The sequence below is a fragment of the Mirounga angustirostris genome, unplaced genomic scaffold, assembly GCF_029215605.1.
Source record: "Mirounga angustirostris isolate CCGP_5_RB_7025 unplaced genomic scaffold, mMirAng1.0.hap1 SCAF_6, whole genome shotgun sequence".
Classification (NCBI taxonomy): domain Eukaryota; kingdom Metazoa; phylum Chordata; class Mammalia; order Carnivora; family Phocidae; genus Mirounga; species Mirounga angustirostris.
The window spans coordinates 50757379-50775972 of record NW_026991714.1 but is presented as its reverse complement, the minus strand read 5'-3'; the positions used below and the strand labels follow the sequence as shown (position 1 = coordinate 50775972).

General features: G+C 35.4%; 1 protein-coding gene across 12 annotated transcripts in view; it reads right to left on the bottom strand.

Moving 5' to 3' along the window:
- Positions 1-18594, bottom strand: part of COP1 (COP1 E3 ubiquitin ligase) — a 263344-nt gene that overhangs the window by 189299 nt on the left and 55451 nt on the right. For 7 of the 12 annotated variants that reach the window (XR_010412330.1, XM_054508048.2, XM_054508050.2 and 4 more), the window contains 2 exons: positions 4348-4407; positions 2840-2916 (listed from right to left, as the gene is read on the bottom strand). The exons of 1 other annotated variant lie outside the window; for it this stretch is intronic. Coding sequence is in view for 10 of the 11 variants with exons in the window: in XM_054508048.2 (XP_054364023.1) it covers positions 2840-2916; positions 4348-4407 (137 nt within the window). In the remaining variant the exon portion in view is untranslated. The remainder of the gene's footprint in view (positions 1-2839; positions 2917-4347; positions 4408-18594) is intronic. 4 more of the 12 variants (XM_064594283.1, XM_054508049.2, XM_064594282.1 and 1 more) reach the window with 1 other exon arrangement.

Here is an 18594-nt window from a genome sequence, read left to right as displayed (position 1 = left end):
AAGCAGAAACTGTCATCTCACAAAATATTCACTGACAATTCCCATTGTCCTATCTCTCTCATGGCAAAAGGAAAAGGTGTAAGTAAAGGTATTTTAACATCCTGTTTTGGGAGTTAAATTCAATTCTAAAGCACAAAAAAAGATACGGAAGGCCATGCAAAACCACTTCTCATCTCTTCCTCCAATAAAATCCTAATCCAAGGCACCATCTCCTCTCCTCTAGACTGTTAACTTGCTTCCTAACTTTTACCACATTTCTAATGGCAGGGGGTTGGGACAGTCTCTTCTCTATCTTCCAGCTGGGTACCCCAGTAAACATTTTAAAATCTAAATCAGGGCGCCTGGGTGGCTCAGTTGGTTAAGCAACTGCCTTCAGCTCGGGTCATGATCCCAGAGTCCTGGGATCAAGTCCCACATCGGGCTCCTGGCTCAGCAGGAGGCCTGCTTCTCCCTCTCCCACTCCCCCTGCTTGTGTTCCTGCTCTCGCTGTCTCTGTCTCTGTCAAATAAATAAATAAAAATCTTAAAAAAAATAAAATAAATAAAATAAAATCTAAATCAGATCCTGCTCAAAACTCTCCCAAGACTTTTCTTTTTTAAAGATCTATTTATTTAGGGGCGCCTGGGTGGCTCAGTCGTTAAGCGTCTGCCTTCAGCTCAGGTCATGATCCCAGGGTCCTGGGATCGAGCCCCACATCGGGCTCCCTGCTCTGCGGGAAGCCTGCTTCTCCCTCTCCCACTCCCCCTGCTTCTGTTCCCTCTCTTTCTGTGTCTCCCTCTGTCAAATAAATAAATAAAATCTTAAAAAAAAAAAAAAAAAGATTTATTTATTTATTTATTGGGGGGGCAGAGGGAGAGGGAGAGAAAGTCTTAAGCGCACTGTGCCCTCAGGGCAGAGCCTGACTTGGGGTTCCATCTAATGACCCTGAGATCACAACCTGAGCAGAAACCAAGAGTGGGATGCTCAAATGACTGTAGCACCCAGGGACCCTGACTTTCTATCATATTTACACTTCATTCACGTGTTAGCTTAAATGTTACCTCCCCAGAGAAGCCTGACTATTTACAAACTAACTGGAACTACATACTATTTCCAGTCCTAATATGCCCTAATTTTTTTTTTTTGCAAACCCCTAATATGCTTTTCTTCCTAACATACTACTTACACGGTTTGTACTACTACATCATATATTTATTTGTTTAGTATTTCCACAAGCCTCACACAGACATCTCCCAAAAGGTAAGCTCCATTAAGGGCAGAGACTTTGCCAGCTATATTCCAACAAATATAACAGGGCCTAGTGCATATCAGAGGCATTCAATAAATAGAGCCGTTAGGGCGCCTGGGTGGCTCAGTCGTTGAGCATCTGCCTTCGGCTCAGGTCATGATCCCAGGGTCCTGGGATCGAGTCCAACATCGGGCTCCCTGCTCGGCGGGAAGCCTGCTTCTCCCTCTCCCACTCCCCCTGCTTGTGTTCCTGCTCTCGCTATCTCTCTCTCTGTCAAATAAATAAATAAAATCTTTTAAAAAAATAAATAAATAAAAATAAATAAAAAATAAATAGAGCCGTTAAAGTAATATAATACTATATTATCACATGTTACTAAAACCCATCAGTGAGAGACCTGATAACAAAAACCTGGACACGATAGAAAGAAATGCTACCATTAAACAAGAGAGAGACAGGACAATGGGAACTGTCAGTGAATATTTTGTGAGATGACAATTTTTGCTTACCTGCCTACACTCACACAGTATTCCACTGACAACGATCCCATGTATTTCAGAGACTGAGCATTAAACTTAAAGGTAACAATATCCCACAGACTGAGTCATTCCCAAGTGTTTTAAAGAAAATAAAATACAAAGGAAAAAAGTTGAATTACATAGCTACTGTGACTCTAGAATCAACTAGAACTCACAAGGATTCTCCATAAATGGTTAATGAGGAAAATATCAAACATCCCAGGAACCTTCGTTAACCAAAAGGTTCCCTGTGCCCCTTTCCCCACATATCATACTAAACTAGATCCACCATAGCTTTCCCGAACTGACACAGGTTTCGAAGACTGGTGTAATCTCTTGTACTGGCACTGAACTGCCTGATAATTCACATGTTATCCCAAAACTGTTTGTTTGAAAAGCTTCCACTGGGCCATTATCCTAAATGGATTAGTAAGTTAAAAACATGTAAAATTGCTTACTTTGAACACTTCAAGCAAAAATTTCAAATTCCAATTTTAGGTAGGATAGATTTCATCAACTAGAACTTCAAAGTTAAAAGGAACCACAGACATTTATTGTACTTCACAAATACTTACTGAAGGAGGCCAGTCACTACTGCTACTCTAAAACCTAGGGAAACAATCACGAGCAAGACAAAATAATCCCTGTTCTAACAGAGCATATAGAAGAGAAGACAAATTAACAACACAGAGTAATGAAGAAAATACCAAAGTTTTTAGGGGAAAAGCCCAGGGTTTTACTTTATCAAATTTCTCCCTAATATTACCTACCATTTCATGTTCTCAAATTGCAGATTTTTAAGGTCATTTGATTTTAACTCACAAGATATTTAAAGCTACTATTATTTCAAGAAATTCACCAAACTTTTAATCCAACAGTGAATTCATAATATTACAATATTCTGCTGTTTGTGGCATGAAAATTCAAAGCATTAAGGAAACAGATGGTCCATCTGAATCTCATTTCTAGATCATGACCAAAAGCAATTTCTCAGGGGTTTTGAATATTACATGGAAAAGGCTCCCAAGGACTAGTACCATATGTGCATTTTGCAACATAAATCCTAAGTAATTACAAATTTGAAGCTTTGTACCTGTGTGATGGAGAAGGAGCTTCAAATTGAGGCACTGTGCTATCCTCACTGACAGGAGAGTACAAGCCGCTCATTTCCTGAAAACACAATTATTTGAGTTATAGTAAACACTCCAAACAGAAGATGTAGAAGTCAAAATGAGATACGATATTATATTCCCTTCCAATCCTAGATTTTTATCAGTCACATTTTGTCTCAACATCCATATTTCTCAAGGCTTCCTCTCCTCAGAGTACAAAGCAAGATTATCTAAAAAGTTCAAAGACAGCTTTTTCTACGGTACACATTCTTAGAGAACTAGAAACTCTTTAATAAATATTGTTCATCACTAATGAAGCCACCAAATGCAAACAAAGACAAATATAAATATTTCAAATGAGAGGTACTATATTGTACTATAAGCTAATCATTAATCCAATTGAGAACCTATTGATAAATATTAAGATAAGTATGACAGTATGGTATGTGAATCATTAGATTCAGCTCTCTAAAGTCCAGAAAAACAGGATGTGTGTTTACTTTAAAAATATCTTCTGAAAGCATTAAGCAAGTCATCTTGATTCAAATATTAGCATTTTAAAATAAAGACTTAAAGCCTAACTCATTAACTCAGAGGAAGAAGCCTCCTAATCAACTATTATTGCATAAATTATGCACTTCTGAATCATACCAACAACCTGGCCTTTTTTATGTGTTATTCTGATTAATAGGAAAGCAGCAAATTTTTTAAATGCCACTAAAGATACATAATCAGGTAGAATTACTTCTGTCTAACCCAAGCTCAGTTCAGTCATACAACAAGGGACATAAGCATAGTAGTAACAAGTTACAAGTAACAAGTTAGGAATGCCACATGGGATACTGAATTTCCACAAAATATTAAACTCAAGATCATTTAACATGTTCTACATATCAGCAAAAGAAAATTACAACACATATGAACAATTTAAAACACACACTAAATTTAAATGTAGTTGCAGAAAATAACCTCACATCATAATAGCCTATGAGCCTCCAAAAGATCCTCCCATGGATTTCCATAAGTAAACTATATTATACTATAAATGCCTAGATTATTCTTCACGTGTTTTCGTAACTCTTTGTAAATTAACCTTAGCACAGTAGATATGTAAAAAATTATTTACTTAATAAAAGAATAGAATTGTGACATTATAATTTTAATGATAATTGAGGGTTTTGTGGGAGTTGATTTAAGTTACTAGGATAGAGTACCAAGAAAATTAAACGATTTTTTTCAATCTACCCAAGAATAATTATGGCAATAAAACAGTGAAAACAAATTTAGTATACATTTTATCATAAAGTGTTCAGAATGCTTTTTGTATGAAAATGCACTCTGAATTAAAATTAAGTATTTTAAGTAACATCTGTTACATTTTATATAGTGGAAACAAATCCCATAAATCCAATGCTGTAATTTAAAGGAAAAGTGACAATTTCATGAAACTGAAAATTGCTAGAGATGTGAGAAATTCTTGATTTCTTACTTCCACTCTTTTAATATCCTCTTCCAAAACACTCAGCTCCTTCTGGATCTGTTCCAGTTGCTGCAGACAAAATAGAGAGGGGGGGAAAAAAGCCTAAACCAAACCACACTGGCATCACCATGATCATAAAATAACTTTGCATTTGGAAAATAATTTCTAGAAAATTGGGCACTAATAATAGATTGCAGGGATGAAAAATTGCAGACAAAAAGCTGAAAAGTTCTATGTTAAAAAATGTAGAGACTTAATATTTAAGAAAACACAACGCTGTACTTCTTCAATGCAACAAGGATTGACTTTATTCATTATTCAGATACGAATGATCAACAAAAATGACGGTGTGACTTAATAAAAATAGGAGACATCCAAAGACTTTCCAATTACCTCTTCTGTTAGCAATTAATGTCAGCATGTCAGCTGTTAACTCCATTTTAAAATAAAAATTAGTTTCACAGAGGTTAAATCCCACTACCCAAAAGCAATCACAAGTTAGCATCTTAACATTTGCCTCTTAAGCATTTTTTAAGACATGTTTAAGAAAATGCTTCATCTTTGATATCTACTTGCATCATAACCTTTTCCTATGACATTAAAATGCAAACATTTTAACTGCTGAATCACATTCAACAATATATTTAACCATTCTCATCTTACTAGAGATTTAAGCTGTTTGCATGAGTAATTCTGGAACATGAGTCTACATTTCAATTGTTATTAAAAGATTATTAAAAATGAAGTTATTCAACCAAAAATAAATATAGTTAGGAAAGCTTCACTATGTGAAACTGCTTTCCAGAAACACTACACAAATTAAAATTTCTATCACCAGTATCTGTAAGTGGCTGTCTTAATCTAAACCAAATACATTGAACCAATTTTTAAAATGTAAAATAATAATGAATACTTGTGTCATACTTGTCATAAGATGTGAAATAGGTACTATTAAACATTAGGAAAATGAAAAGCACAGAAAGGTTAGATGACTTGACCAAGATCATTCAGCATGTAAGTGGCAGAACTGGTATTCAAATCATGGCAGCCCCCTTGCTCCAGAATTCCTGCTGTTACTCATTATGCTATAGTACTTCTTGAAAACAGTACCTCATTATTTAACTTTTCATTTCTTTCATGACTGTTAAGGGTAAATGGACTTTTAAGGTTTATTAACATTAGCACCTTCTCTTCTGTGACTATCCATACACAGTTGGTAATACAATTGATAACTTATTAATTTAAATATTTACCAGTGCTAAGCATTTTGCTAAGCACTGGGAAGAACAGGATTTAGAAAACTACAGCCCTTGTCCTCATGGAACTCAGTCCAGGGAAGAGAACAAACAAGTAAGCCAACAGTTGAAATATCATAGTAAACATTATGATGATGGTATGCACACAGAATTTAAGGTAAGGTTGCTCCTAACCTAGATGGAAAACGGGAAGAGGAGAGAGGCAACTGGATAAATGAAATTAGATCTGAAAGTAAATGAAGGCTGAGCCTTGAAGGGACTAATAGAATTTTGCTAGGGAAAACAATGAGGAAATAGAGAATTAACAGGGTAAAAAATAATACATTGAAAGACATATAAGCTATGAGAAAGGAGAATAATAAATCTGAAGCTATGATAATGAAATCACCCAATGTCAACCAGTATACTCAGCAGAGATAAAATAGATAAATAAATAAATAGATAGATAGATAGATAGATAGATAGATAGCAAGATGGTAGGGAGAACATCAATGTTTAAGAGATGGGCAAAGAAAGAAGGAGCAGTTCTGCATTAACTATCAAGAAGTGCAGAACAGTAACCACAAAACCAGAAGACAAGACAGCATACTATTATAGAAACCATGGAGGAATGGGGGAAGAGTGTAAAAAAAGTAATTAGCATTGTCAAATGCTTTCAACTCTTCCATCCAGTTTAATAAACTATTCTCCACCCTAAAATTTTTCACACCATAGTCCCACCTTAACTGAAACCTTCCTCTCCCTCAAACACACAGTCTGTCTTGGAACTCTTTCAAATAAAAGCTGATCAACTGATAAATACTCTCACACCCCAGGTCCATTTCCAAAGGTTAGTCTTCCACTCCAAACCACTCTGGTCTGGTTCAATCCAAGTAGCGAAATCACTCTATGATCCTAGCCATCTATAAAACATCCCAGTCATTTCCTACCATCACTGACACCTCTTGACTTTTGCCTTTTGGTTCATGCATATATTCAACTCCAGCGATCCTAAGCTCTAATTCAGCCAAGCATCCCATGGTCACCAATTAACCTTTTTCATTAATTACCTTGAAATACTCCACTCTTCAAATCCTTAAAACAACTGCTGAGGGTCTTTAGTATGACTGCTTTAAAAAACACATTTAAAAGAAAGATAAAGTCAACATCTACAATATCAACATCCAGAGACAGCCAATATCACTGGTGTGATACATAACACATAATTAAGATCATATTAATAATTTCACTCCACTTTTGAACTTGAAACACCAGAAAAAAATTCCAGTATCACCTGAAATCCCAAAATAGTAAACTGTAATGCCCTATTCTCTGAGGATAATGCCCCATCCTTTTAGTACCCCAAAGTTTATGCTGGATAATACATCTATTATTATATATGGATGCTGCTTTATATGAGGTGAACTATATAAAACTGCCAATGTTCAAACAATATTTCCAATAATTACTGGTCCCAAACCAGTAATCTCATATGGTTCAATTTAAAATAAAACAACTATCATACTAGGATAATTATCCTGATTATATATCATTTGTTCTCCATGGAAAATGGGAGAATTTTTGTTTTAAGTTTTTAATTACATTCTAGTTTCTTTGAAGACAATAACTTTATTGAAATCAAAAACCTAGGGAATATAAAAATAAAAATACTATAAAATCTAAAAAAAATAAAGGATTAAACAAGTAAGGTACAAATTCTGCCCTAAGATAGATAGATAGAGAACATAAAATGATGCAACCTACCTATGTGAAAAAGTCTGAAAAAGTGTCAAACCAAAATAAAATTTTATAAGTTTAGAGAAATGGAAATCACTTAGCACATAATAAATTTGAGGCATTTACATTTAATGAGATTCTGAAGGGATTTGGCTAAGTTACTAGAGCACTATGATACTGTGATTTATAATAAAAAATATATAATTGGTCTTCATTCAGCTCCTGGCCACAGGTCCTAAAACTTTGATTTTAAGTTTCTGTATGCTTAATGACATGACTGGTGGCTAAGGGCTCCTGCAGAACCTCCAAATGAGGGCTGACTGCCAAGAGAACCAACCATACAGGTTGGTGAACATGTGGAGATGCTGAGAGGGTGTCACACCTGGAGAGTGTATGGAAGTCCTATGCCCTTTCCCATATACCTTGCCCTGTGCATCTCTTCCATCTCTTCCTGAGTTGTATATTCTTTTATAATGAACTGGTAACCTAGCAAGTAACTTTTCCTGAGTCTGGTGAGCCATTCTAGCAAATTATCAAACCCAAAGAGGAGGTCACAGGAACCTCCAAGTTATAGTCAGTCAGAAGAAGAGGTGACAAGGTGGACTTGCATTTAGCATCTGAAGTGGCATCTCAGCCTTTTAAGACTAAGCCATTAACCTGTGGGATCTGGGGCAAACACCAGGTAGATAGTGTCAGAACTGAACTGGGGGACATGCAGTTGGTGTCTGCACAGAATTGAAGAACTGCTTAGTGTAAAATCACATACACATTTGGTGGCTAGAAGTATAAGAGCAGAGTGATGAATATAAGGGAAGCAAGTGTTTCCCTATCAGGCATCAATGCAAGACATTATAGTACTAAAAAACAGAAGAAAGAAAAAGGACAACAATTTAAAGGAAGTGGAACAATAGCCAAACTGTGGAAAGAGCCAAGATGTCCATCGACAGATGAATGGATAAAGAAGATGTGGTATATATATGAAATGGAATATTTTGCAGCCATCAAAAGGAATGAGATCTTGCCATTTGCAACGATGTGGATAGAACTGGAGGGTGTTATGGTGAGCAAAATAAGTCAATCAGAGAAAGACATGTATCATATGACCTCACTGATACGAGGAATTCTTAATCTCAGGAAACAAACTGAGGGTTGCTGGAGTGGTGGAGGGTGGGAGGGATGGGGTGGCTGGGTGACAGACATTGGGGAAGGTATGTGCTATGGTGAGCGCTGTGAATTGTGCAAGACTGTTGAATCACAGATCTGTACCTCTGAAACAAATAATACATGTTTAAAAAAAAAAAGAAGAAGAAGATAGCAGGAGGGGAAGAATGAAGGGGGGAATTGGAGGGGGAGCCAAACCATGAGAGACGATGGACTCTGAAAAACAAACTGAGGGTTCTAGAGGGGATGGGGGTGGGAGGATGGGTTAGCCTGGTGATAGGTATTAAAGAGGGCATGTTCTGCATGGAGCACTGGGTGTTATACACAAACAATGAATCATGGAACACTACATCAAAAATTAATGATGTAATGTATGGTGATTAACATAACAATAAAAAATTTTAAAAAATTAAAAAATAAAGGAAGTGGAAAGAAGAATTAATCTAAATTCACTCTTCAAACATGTTTCATGACTGGGAGCAGCAGGATCTAAAATAAAAGCATGAATCAGAGTCCAAGGATGTTTTGGAGAAATGAAGAAAGTCCACAAAGATGAACTAGCATTATCTGAATGAAAATTGATCATTAATTGGCAATGATAACCAAAACCACCCTGGACCATATCCTCATGATTTTGGGGGTTATTAAAAATAATAATAAATACATATGACGGAGAAATGCTTTAAGCTCATTCCTAAGCCTATATTAATAGCAAGGTCACTTTCAACACACCATGGTGTGCCAAAATCCAAAGAAAATCTAAAAAACATTTAAATTTAAAAAGTAAAGTTTCAGGGGCGCCTGAGTGGCTCAGCCAATTGAGCATCCAACTCTTGATTTTGGCTCAGGTCATGATCTCAAGGTCGGGAGATGGAGCCCTGCATCAGGCTGTGTACTCAGCATGGAGTCCACTTGAGATTCTCTCTCTCTTCCTCTCCTTTTGCCCCTCCCCTTGCTTGCACACACACTCAATTTCTCTCTAAATTAAAAAAAAAAAAAAAAAGAAGTTTCAGAATCCCAGAAGACTAAAATGTAAAAGAATCTGAAAATGAGAAGCCCCCTTTTACTGACACTTGCTTTGCTGCACATAGGTATCACTGGTACTTATTTATCTGACCTGCACTCATGATTTGATAAAAATATGCTGAAGTATTAAACTTAGTGTGTGAATTTTGTTTTTTAAAAGCTAATACAATTAGGGGAGCCTGGGTGGCTCAGTCAGTTAAGCATCTGCCTTCGGTTCAGGTCCGTGATCCCAGGGTCCTGGGATCAATACCTGCACTGGGTCTCCATGCTCAGCAGGGAGTCAGCTTCTCCCTCTCCCTTTGCCCCTCCCCCTGCTTCTGCTCTCTCTTGCGCGCACTCACTCTCTCAAGTAAATAAATAAAATCTTAAAAAAAAAAATAAAAAATAAAAGCTAATATAATTAGAATAAATTGTAGCTGCCGAGACTATTTCAATCATCTGACATATTCAAATCTGAACAAAAGAATACTGGTATACTTTCAGAAAATACTGGGTTAAAAAAAGAGAGTAGCAAAATTTAACATATATATATAAACAATAATGAGATACCGCTGTATAACTATTAGAGCATCCAAAATCCAGAACAATGACAACACCCAATGCTAACAAGAATGTGCAGCAATAGGAACTCTCACTTATTCCTGGCGGGAAAGAAAAATAGTACAACCACTTTGGAAGACAGTTTGACAATTTCTTTAAAAAGTAAACATAATTTTAGCATACGACTCAGTAATCATACTCCTTGGCATGTACCCAAAGGAGCTGAAAACTTATGTGTCTACACAAAACCATATTTATAGCAGCTTTATTCATAATTGCTAACACCGGGAAGCAACCAAGATGTCCTTCAGTAGGCAAAGGGTAAACAGTATCACATCCAGACAATGGAATATTATTTAGTGCTACGAAGAAATGGGCTCTAAAAACATAAAAAGACATGGATGAAACTTAAATGCATATTACTAAGGGAAAAAAGCCAATGTGAAAGGCTATATTCCAATCCTATGATATTCTGGAAAAGGCAAAACCAAAGAAACAGTAAAAATCAGTGATTGCCAGATGTTGGAGGTAGGGAATGGGATGAACAGGTGGAGCACAGAAGAATTTAAGGGCAACGAGAATACTCTGTATGATACTATAATGATGGATACATGTCATTACACATTTCTCCAAACCCACAGAATATACAAAACCAAGATTTAACCCCAGAGTAAACTACGGACTTTGGGTGATTATAACATGTCAGGTTCATGAGTTATAACAAATGTACCCTCTCGTGAGGAATGCTGATAACAGGGGAGGTTTTGCACATGTGAGGGCAAGTAGTACATGGGAAATCTCTGTACCCTTCTCTCACTTTTGTTGTGAACCTAAAACTTCTATTAAAGAAATCTTTAAATATATATACATACACACATATACACATATACAGATATATTCATTCTATGAGTTACTACCAAAAGCAAAGCTCATTTAGCCATATGAAGTACAAACTAAAGTCTTACCATACCACCAAACCACTACCCCATAAACATACACATACTTAACACCTAAATTCTGTAATGTCAGACAGGCTTAATTATAAGCTTCATTCAGTCCTCTGACTGTAACTTTTTTTTAAGTTGTAAAGAAAGCACAAAACAAGCAAGAAAGAAAGAGAGAAGGAGGGAGGGAGGGAAGGAGGAAGGAAGGAAGGAAGAAATTAGACTACAGGTGACATAATGAGATGGTTTATTTAAAAGCAAATGTAAATAGATGTCTATACCAGTACTGTGATAAGTTATAAATATAATGTAATATCTACAGTAACCCCTAAAAATCTATAAAGAAATGTACTCAAAACCACTATAAATAAAAATGGAATTCTAAAAAACATTCAAGTAACCCATAAGAAGAAAACAAAACAACAACAAAAATCAACAGAGAAAAGAAACATAAAACAAATAATAAAATGATAGGCTCAAGCCATAACATTTACATTAAATGTAAATGGTCTAAATATATTAGGACTGAATCTAGCGGAATGGATAAAAAAATCTCTGCATCTAGAAGAAACTCACCTCAAATATAATTATTCAGTAATTCACCTAACAAGGAAACAAAGTTCACTAAAAATGCAGAAAATTCTCATGATACATTTAACAAACTTTACACGGCAGCATACAATTGCAGAAAAACGCATTCTTTCTCAAACACAAATATTTCAAAATTTAACTAACCACCAGGTAACAGTGCAAATACCATATTCAAAGGAATAAAACACAAAGTATTTTCTGACAACAATGTAATTAAAACAGAAATCAACAACAGAAAGACAACAAGAAAATCCCAATGTCCAAGTAATAAGTTTACTTCTAAATAACCCACAGGCCTAAGAAAAACTATAATGAAAGTTAGAAATTCTTTTGAACTAAGGAATAACAGAATACCATACTAAAATCATTAGATGCAAATGGCCTTAAATCCCTATATTAAGAAAAAAAAAGTCTGCGTAATAATATGTACATCCAAGTTAACAAATTAGAAAAGGAACAATAAAATAAAACCAAAGAAAGTGAAATAGTAGAAACTGTAAAGAGCATAAATTAGTAAAATGGGAAGCAAAAATAAAGTAGAAAACAGGGCGCCTGGGTGGCTCAGTCGTTAAGTGTCTGCCTTCGGCTCAGGTCATGATCCCAGAGTCCTGGGATCGAGTCCCACATCAGGCTCCCTGCTCAGCAGGAAGCCTGCTTCTCCCTCTCCCACTCCCCCTGCTTGTGTTCCTGCTCTCACTCTCTCTCTCTCTGTCAAATAAATAAATAAAATCTTTTAAAAAATAAATAATAAAATCATTTAAAAAAAATAAAGTAGAAAACATACAATGACAATAGGTGGTTCTTTCAGATAGACTCATAAAATTGATACATCCCTGGCAAGACCTGATCAAGAAAAAAAGAGGAAAAGAAAAAGCAGCAATAAGCAGAGTCAGGAATGAAAGATATCACTAAAAACTCTGGGGGCATTCAAAACAATATGAAAACCAATATGCCAATAATTTGAAAATTTAGATGAAACAGACAACTCCTAGAAAAAGTATTACATGTCACAGGTGATATTTATAACAAAAACTGAGTAAGTGTAACTGTTGTATAAGTTATTCTGTTATTTTAGAACAGAATAACTGAATAGGCATGTAAGAGTTGCAGTAAGTGAATCAATAGTTTAAACCTTTCTGCAAGCAAACAACAAATCCAGAGAGATTCTTCAGTAAAATCTTTAAACATTCAGCAAAGATATCCATCCTAGACTATACAAATTCTTCCAGAAAATACAAAAAGGGTACATTCCCCAATTTATTTGATTAAAGTAACAATCTTTATAGCAAAGCTGGACAAGATCAGTGTAAGAGAAAACTTATAGCACAATGTCACTAATGAAAATAGATGCAAAATCCTAAACAAAGTATCAGCAAACCAAGCGCTATAGAAGAGGATATACACCATGGCCAAGTTTGGTTTACACAAGGAATACAAGTAGGGCAAACAACCATCCTGGTGGGGTTTCCTAGAATGCAGAATGTTCAGTGATAAAACTAGAATACACCTAGGAAATCAGGATGGTTGATCACCTTAGGTGCAAAGTGGATAGGCCCTTTAATATTAAACCAATTTATTATTCACATTAACAGAATGAAAAAAAAAAAGTAAATATCACCTCAGATGCACAAAATTTTTGGAGAAAGTACTCAATCCCCACTCATGATTACAGGGGAAAAAAGTTCTCTTAGGAACCTGGGAATAGAAATTTACTTCCTTGAAAGATAAAAAGTACCTACAAAAAAACCTCCAGAAAACATCATACCTAATGGTGACACGTCGAAAGCTTTCACTTTGAGATCAGCACCAAGACTAGGATGCCCCGCTATCACCACTTCTATTCATCATTGTACCGGATGTCCTAGCCAGCAGAGTAAGACAAGAAAAATAAATAAAAGATATAAGGATCATAAAGAAAGAAACTAAACTCTTATTATTTGCAGATGACGATGTGTATACAGAAGATATAAAAGAATCTACAAATAAATTATTAGAATTAATGAGAACTTAACAAGATTGCTGGGTACAAAAAAAAAAATTATCTATAAAAATCAACTGAATTTCTATATACCAGCAACAAACAGTAAGAAACGGAAATCGAAGACATAGACGTTGTTTATAATAGTATAAAAAAATGATGAAGACCTAAGACCTAAAATCTAAAACAAAGGTGTATAAGAATAAATACTCTGAAAAATATCAAAATTTTGAAAGACATTCTTAAGGACCTAATTATAAACAGAGAAATACCACATTCATGGGTCAGAAGACTCAATATTGTATATAGATATATTTTCCCAAATTGATCTTTGGAGTCAAAGTAATTCCAATAAAAATCACAGCAGGTTTACCATGAAAATGTGCCAGGTGGTTCTAAAATGTATATAGAAATAAAAAGAGCCATAAATATCTAAGAATTTGCTAAAGAAAAACAGTAACTTAAAGTTCTAGTATTTAATACAATGTAGTTCTGCCAAAAAGATAGACAAATAGACCAGTGAAGCAGAAAAGAGAGACTAGAAATGGACCCTCAAATATACAGCCTAGAAATGGACCCTCACATATATGGACACATTATGCATGACAAAGGTGGTGCTTGAGAGCAATAGGAAAAGGATGGACTTTTTAATTAAGGATGCTTGGACAAGTGATAGATATCTATATGAAAAGTTGCCTATCCCTCACATAATACACAATAATAAATTCCCAAGCAGATTATAATCTTAATGTGAAAGATAAAAAAAATAAAGCTTCAAGTAATTAATATGGCAAAATGTCTCCATGACCTCAGGTGGGAAATTCTTTACCTAAGACAAAAAGCACTAATTATAACAGAAAAGACCAATAAATTTAACTCTTTTAAAAACAGAAACTTCTGTTCGTCAAGTTACATCACCAAGATAATGAAATAAGCAGCCCAATTAGATGAAGAAAATATTTGCTGAAGATAGAGATAGATAAATAAATAGATAGGACAAAGAATTTTTCAACAAACCATTAAGAATATCAACTAAGTACAAAAGATGCAAAAAGCTTTAAACAGTTACTTTACACATACACAAAAAATCCAAATGGCCAACATAGTATGCTCAACCTCATTAGTCATTAGGGAAATGCAAATTAAAACCGCAAAGAAACAGCAATCCCAAGATTAGCTAAACTGAGAAAGTCTATTGTGATACCAAGTATTGGCAAGAATACAGTGCAAAAGGAACACGCATACAACACCTAGCAAGAGTAACTAATACAGCTACTTAGAAAAACAGTTTGTTATCTACTAAAGATGAAGATATATATGTCCTAGGACTCATCAATTCCATTCCTACATACATACTATAGATATATATGCATACATACACCTGGGTACATATACAAGATAGTAGCATTGTTTGTGAATAGGCCAAAACTGAAAAAAACCCAAAAGTCCATCAACCACAAAACTGGGGTATATTCATTTAATAAAATACTTACAAAACTAATCAACGATAGCCATATATAACAATATGGATGAACCTTAACATTGAGTCAGAGAAGGTAAGAACAAAACAAACATTATAAGCTGCAGAAATAAATATATTGAAGTTTAAAAAAGCAATTTATAAATACTTAGGTATCAAAATAATAAAGGAAAACAGGAAGGTGATAAATATCAGAATACTGACCACCTAAGGCACAAGGGAGAAAGCTATAATCTGGAAAGGTTAGGCAGGAACACTGGGAGTCCCAACAATAATCTGACTGTTAAATCAGGATGGCAGTTACATGGATGGTCACTCTACCATAAATCTTTAAACTGTAAATTTGTTTTATGGACTTTTCTATGTTTTATTTCATATAAAAACACCGTAAAATTAGCTCACTGGAATTCCAAACAGAACCAAAAGGAAACCAAGACTTAACAAAACTACCCTATTACAGTAAATAAGTACCACAAATGTCCAGAAGTGTATTTTAAAATTAAATCAAATTAAATGTAAGACAATTGTTTAAATGCTAGTACAAATTTGGCTTTTACATGAAACCCAAAGCTCCTTTGGTCAATCAGACCATGAAGAAAGAATAACATTTTCATTTAAATACATATACTTACTAAATGCTGTGGTAGGCAGAATCTAAGATAGCCTCCAAAGATTCCCACTTAGTATTCACACACTCATGTAATTCCCTCTCTTGGTGTGGGCTGGACTTAATGATTTGCTTCTAATGACCAGAAAACAGCACATGTGCGGATGTAACCTCCAAGGTTAAGTTATAAAAATTATAAAAGTGCTATCTTCAAAATGCTCTTTCTCACTTGCTCCCTTTGAGAGAAGCCAGCAGCCATGTAGAAAGCTACCTATGGAGAAGCCCATGTGGCAAGAAATTGGTATCTCTATCTAGTAGCCAGTGGGTGAGCTTGGACGGGTTCTATCCTGGTCAAACCTTGAGGTAACTGCTGCCCTGGGCAACACCTTGAATGTAGCCTGGTAGAAACTCTGAGCCAAGGCACTCAATTACATCGCACCATAATTCCTGACCCAAGATATTAAATGTTTCTTTTTTAAGTCATCAAATTTGAGCATAACGTGTCACACAATAACAGATAACTAATGCAAATGCCTACTATTATGTGTCCTTCTCTTAATATTTGAAAAAGAGTCAGTAGGGGAAAATAACTCAAAAATTAAATGTAGGGTTTTTTGAGTTTTTTTAAAGATTTTATTTATTTGACAGAGAGAGAGAGAGCACAAGCAGGCAGAGACGTAGGCAGAGGGAGAGGGAGAAGCAGGCTTCCCCAATTGAGCCCGGGGCTCAATCCCAGCACCCTGGGATCATGACCCGAGCCGAAGGCAGATGCTTAACCTACTGAGCCACCCAGGCGCCCCTGAATGTAGGGTTCTAATAGCCCAAAAAGGACTAGCAAGATGTGATATTGAAGAAAATAAGTATGTTAAATCTGAAAAGCAGATTTAACTTCTTAGATTGGTATATATCAATATCTAAACCAACACTCATCATAACCTCAATAAAAATTAAGTCTAAGATCACAAAGTTAATTTCCAATGTCTGAATGCTAATCTTAGGAAAATAAATTCAAAAGTAGTAGTTTGCCTCCTGCTCAGTCTATATTTTGCTTGAATAAGTTCAAGTATAAATTATACAACAGGAGATAAGACCTCTAACAACTACATTCATTTTGAGGATTAAGCATGCAAATACTTTATAATATATGCAAAACATATAATCACTCACTTCATTCTGTCTGTCCTAAATTGAAGTATTAATCAACTAATTTCCTAAAATAAAGGGTTTTTTTTTATTATTTATTTGAGAGAGAGAGAAAACGTGCACACAAGTGGGAGGAAGGGGGTGAGGAGCAGAGGGAGAGGGAAAGAGAATCTCAAGCAGGCTCCACACCCAGGAAAAAGCCTGTCCCACCTTGTTCTCACAACCGTGAGATAATGACCTGAGATGAAATCCAGAGTCAGACACTTAAATGACTGAGCCACCCAAGCACCCCTAGACTAAAGTTTATTATGATTACATAGCATTACTGTACCTGATTCCAATTATGAGGAAATTTATGAAATTCAACGTAATTTTTTAGTTTTTTGTAAAAATTGTAAATTTTTAAAGTCTGTTAACCTAGCACTAAATTTTCAAATTTGTGAACTTTGTTAACCTAGCTCCTCGGAGTCTCTTGTATAATTAAACCTGAAATACTCAAAATCACTCAATCTTGGGTACATTAAAAAAAGAAATCCAAAATGTATTAATGACAATATAATCAGTGCACAAAAAAGGCACCAATATCCTGAAGTACTTAGAACTAGTACATTTCTCGGTTAAATTGCCTACCATTAGAAAATATGGTTCATGGGGGGAAAAGAAATCATCCAATCACAAGGATCAAACTAAAGTTAAGCTGTAAAATTCTACAGCACAATTAACCCAGACATTTAATGACAAAAATATAGAAACACTGATACTAAGAGCTATGTGATCAAACATAGTATCTTAGAAGGTATTAGTCAAGGCCATCAGCCACCACATCAGAGAGACGACAAATTCCTATCACAAGGAAGAGTCACTTACTAGGAAACAACCCTCTATTGATCTCTCTCATTTCAGAACATGCTGTCATAGCTTTTGTTCCAAATTATCTTTTCAAGGATGTTTCTACAGCAAATACCCTGGCAAGACAGAAATAGTGACTTTTTCCAGGACAGAGGGCAGATTTGTTTTCTGATCAATATGATAAAAAAAGTATCTCCCTGAAGGGCAAAGACTAGACAGGTTTTCCAGTAGACCCCTTTAAAAGACTGGAATTTCCTAAGCTCAGGGCTCCTTAGTTGTTACATACATCCACTTTATGTGCACCATTCACCTGAGCCCATCTCTACGTCGCCCCTGTGGGGCTTGAGGGCCAGAGAAACAGGCAAATGTGCAGCAGCTGTGCCAAATGTGCCATAATAAAGTCCTCTATCTCCAGCCCAGAAGTCCCATGGAACTGACAGCACAAATGAAACTGTGACAGGCTAACTTGTCAGCTTGCTGGAAGGAATTAATCTCAGAATCTTCAGTTTCTTTTTTAGAGTTACATGCTGTATCCTTATTACCGGAGAGTTTTTGAATCTAACAATTTTTTTGCAAGCATTAATAGATCCCTAGAAAAGCAATGAAAAACCTCAGGGGCTAACGAAAACATTAAATAATGCAGGACACAGATAATGATGAGCCATTTAATTTAACCCCCAGACATCCTCATGTTTGGACTGTACACTTAATTGAGTCATTTATTCATTCATTATCAGGTAATTTCTCATGTCCTTAATCCCACTTTCAATGAAGTTTCAAAGTCTAAGGCAGAAAGACGCATATGGAACTACTGCAAAACAATTTCACATTCTGTTTTAAAGTTGGGAGGTATATATGGAATATGAAAAACCATCACTTTTCCAAAGAATTTTCTATAACAAAAAGATGTTGAGTGTACATATTAATAATTTTATTTCCAGATATAACATTTTCAGCTTTGCTAC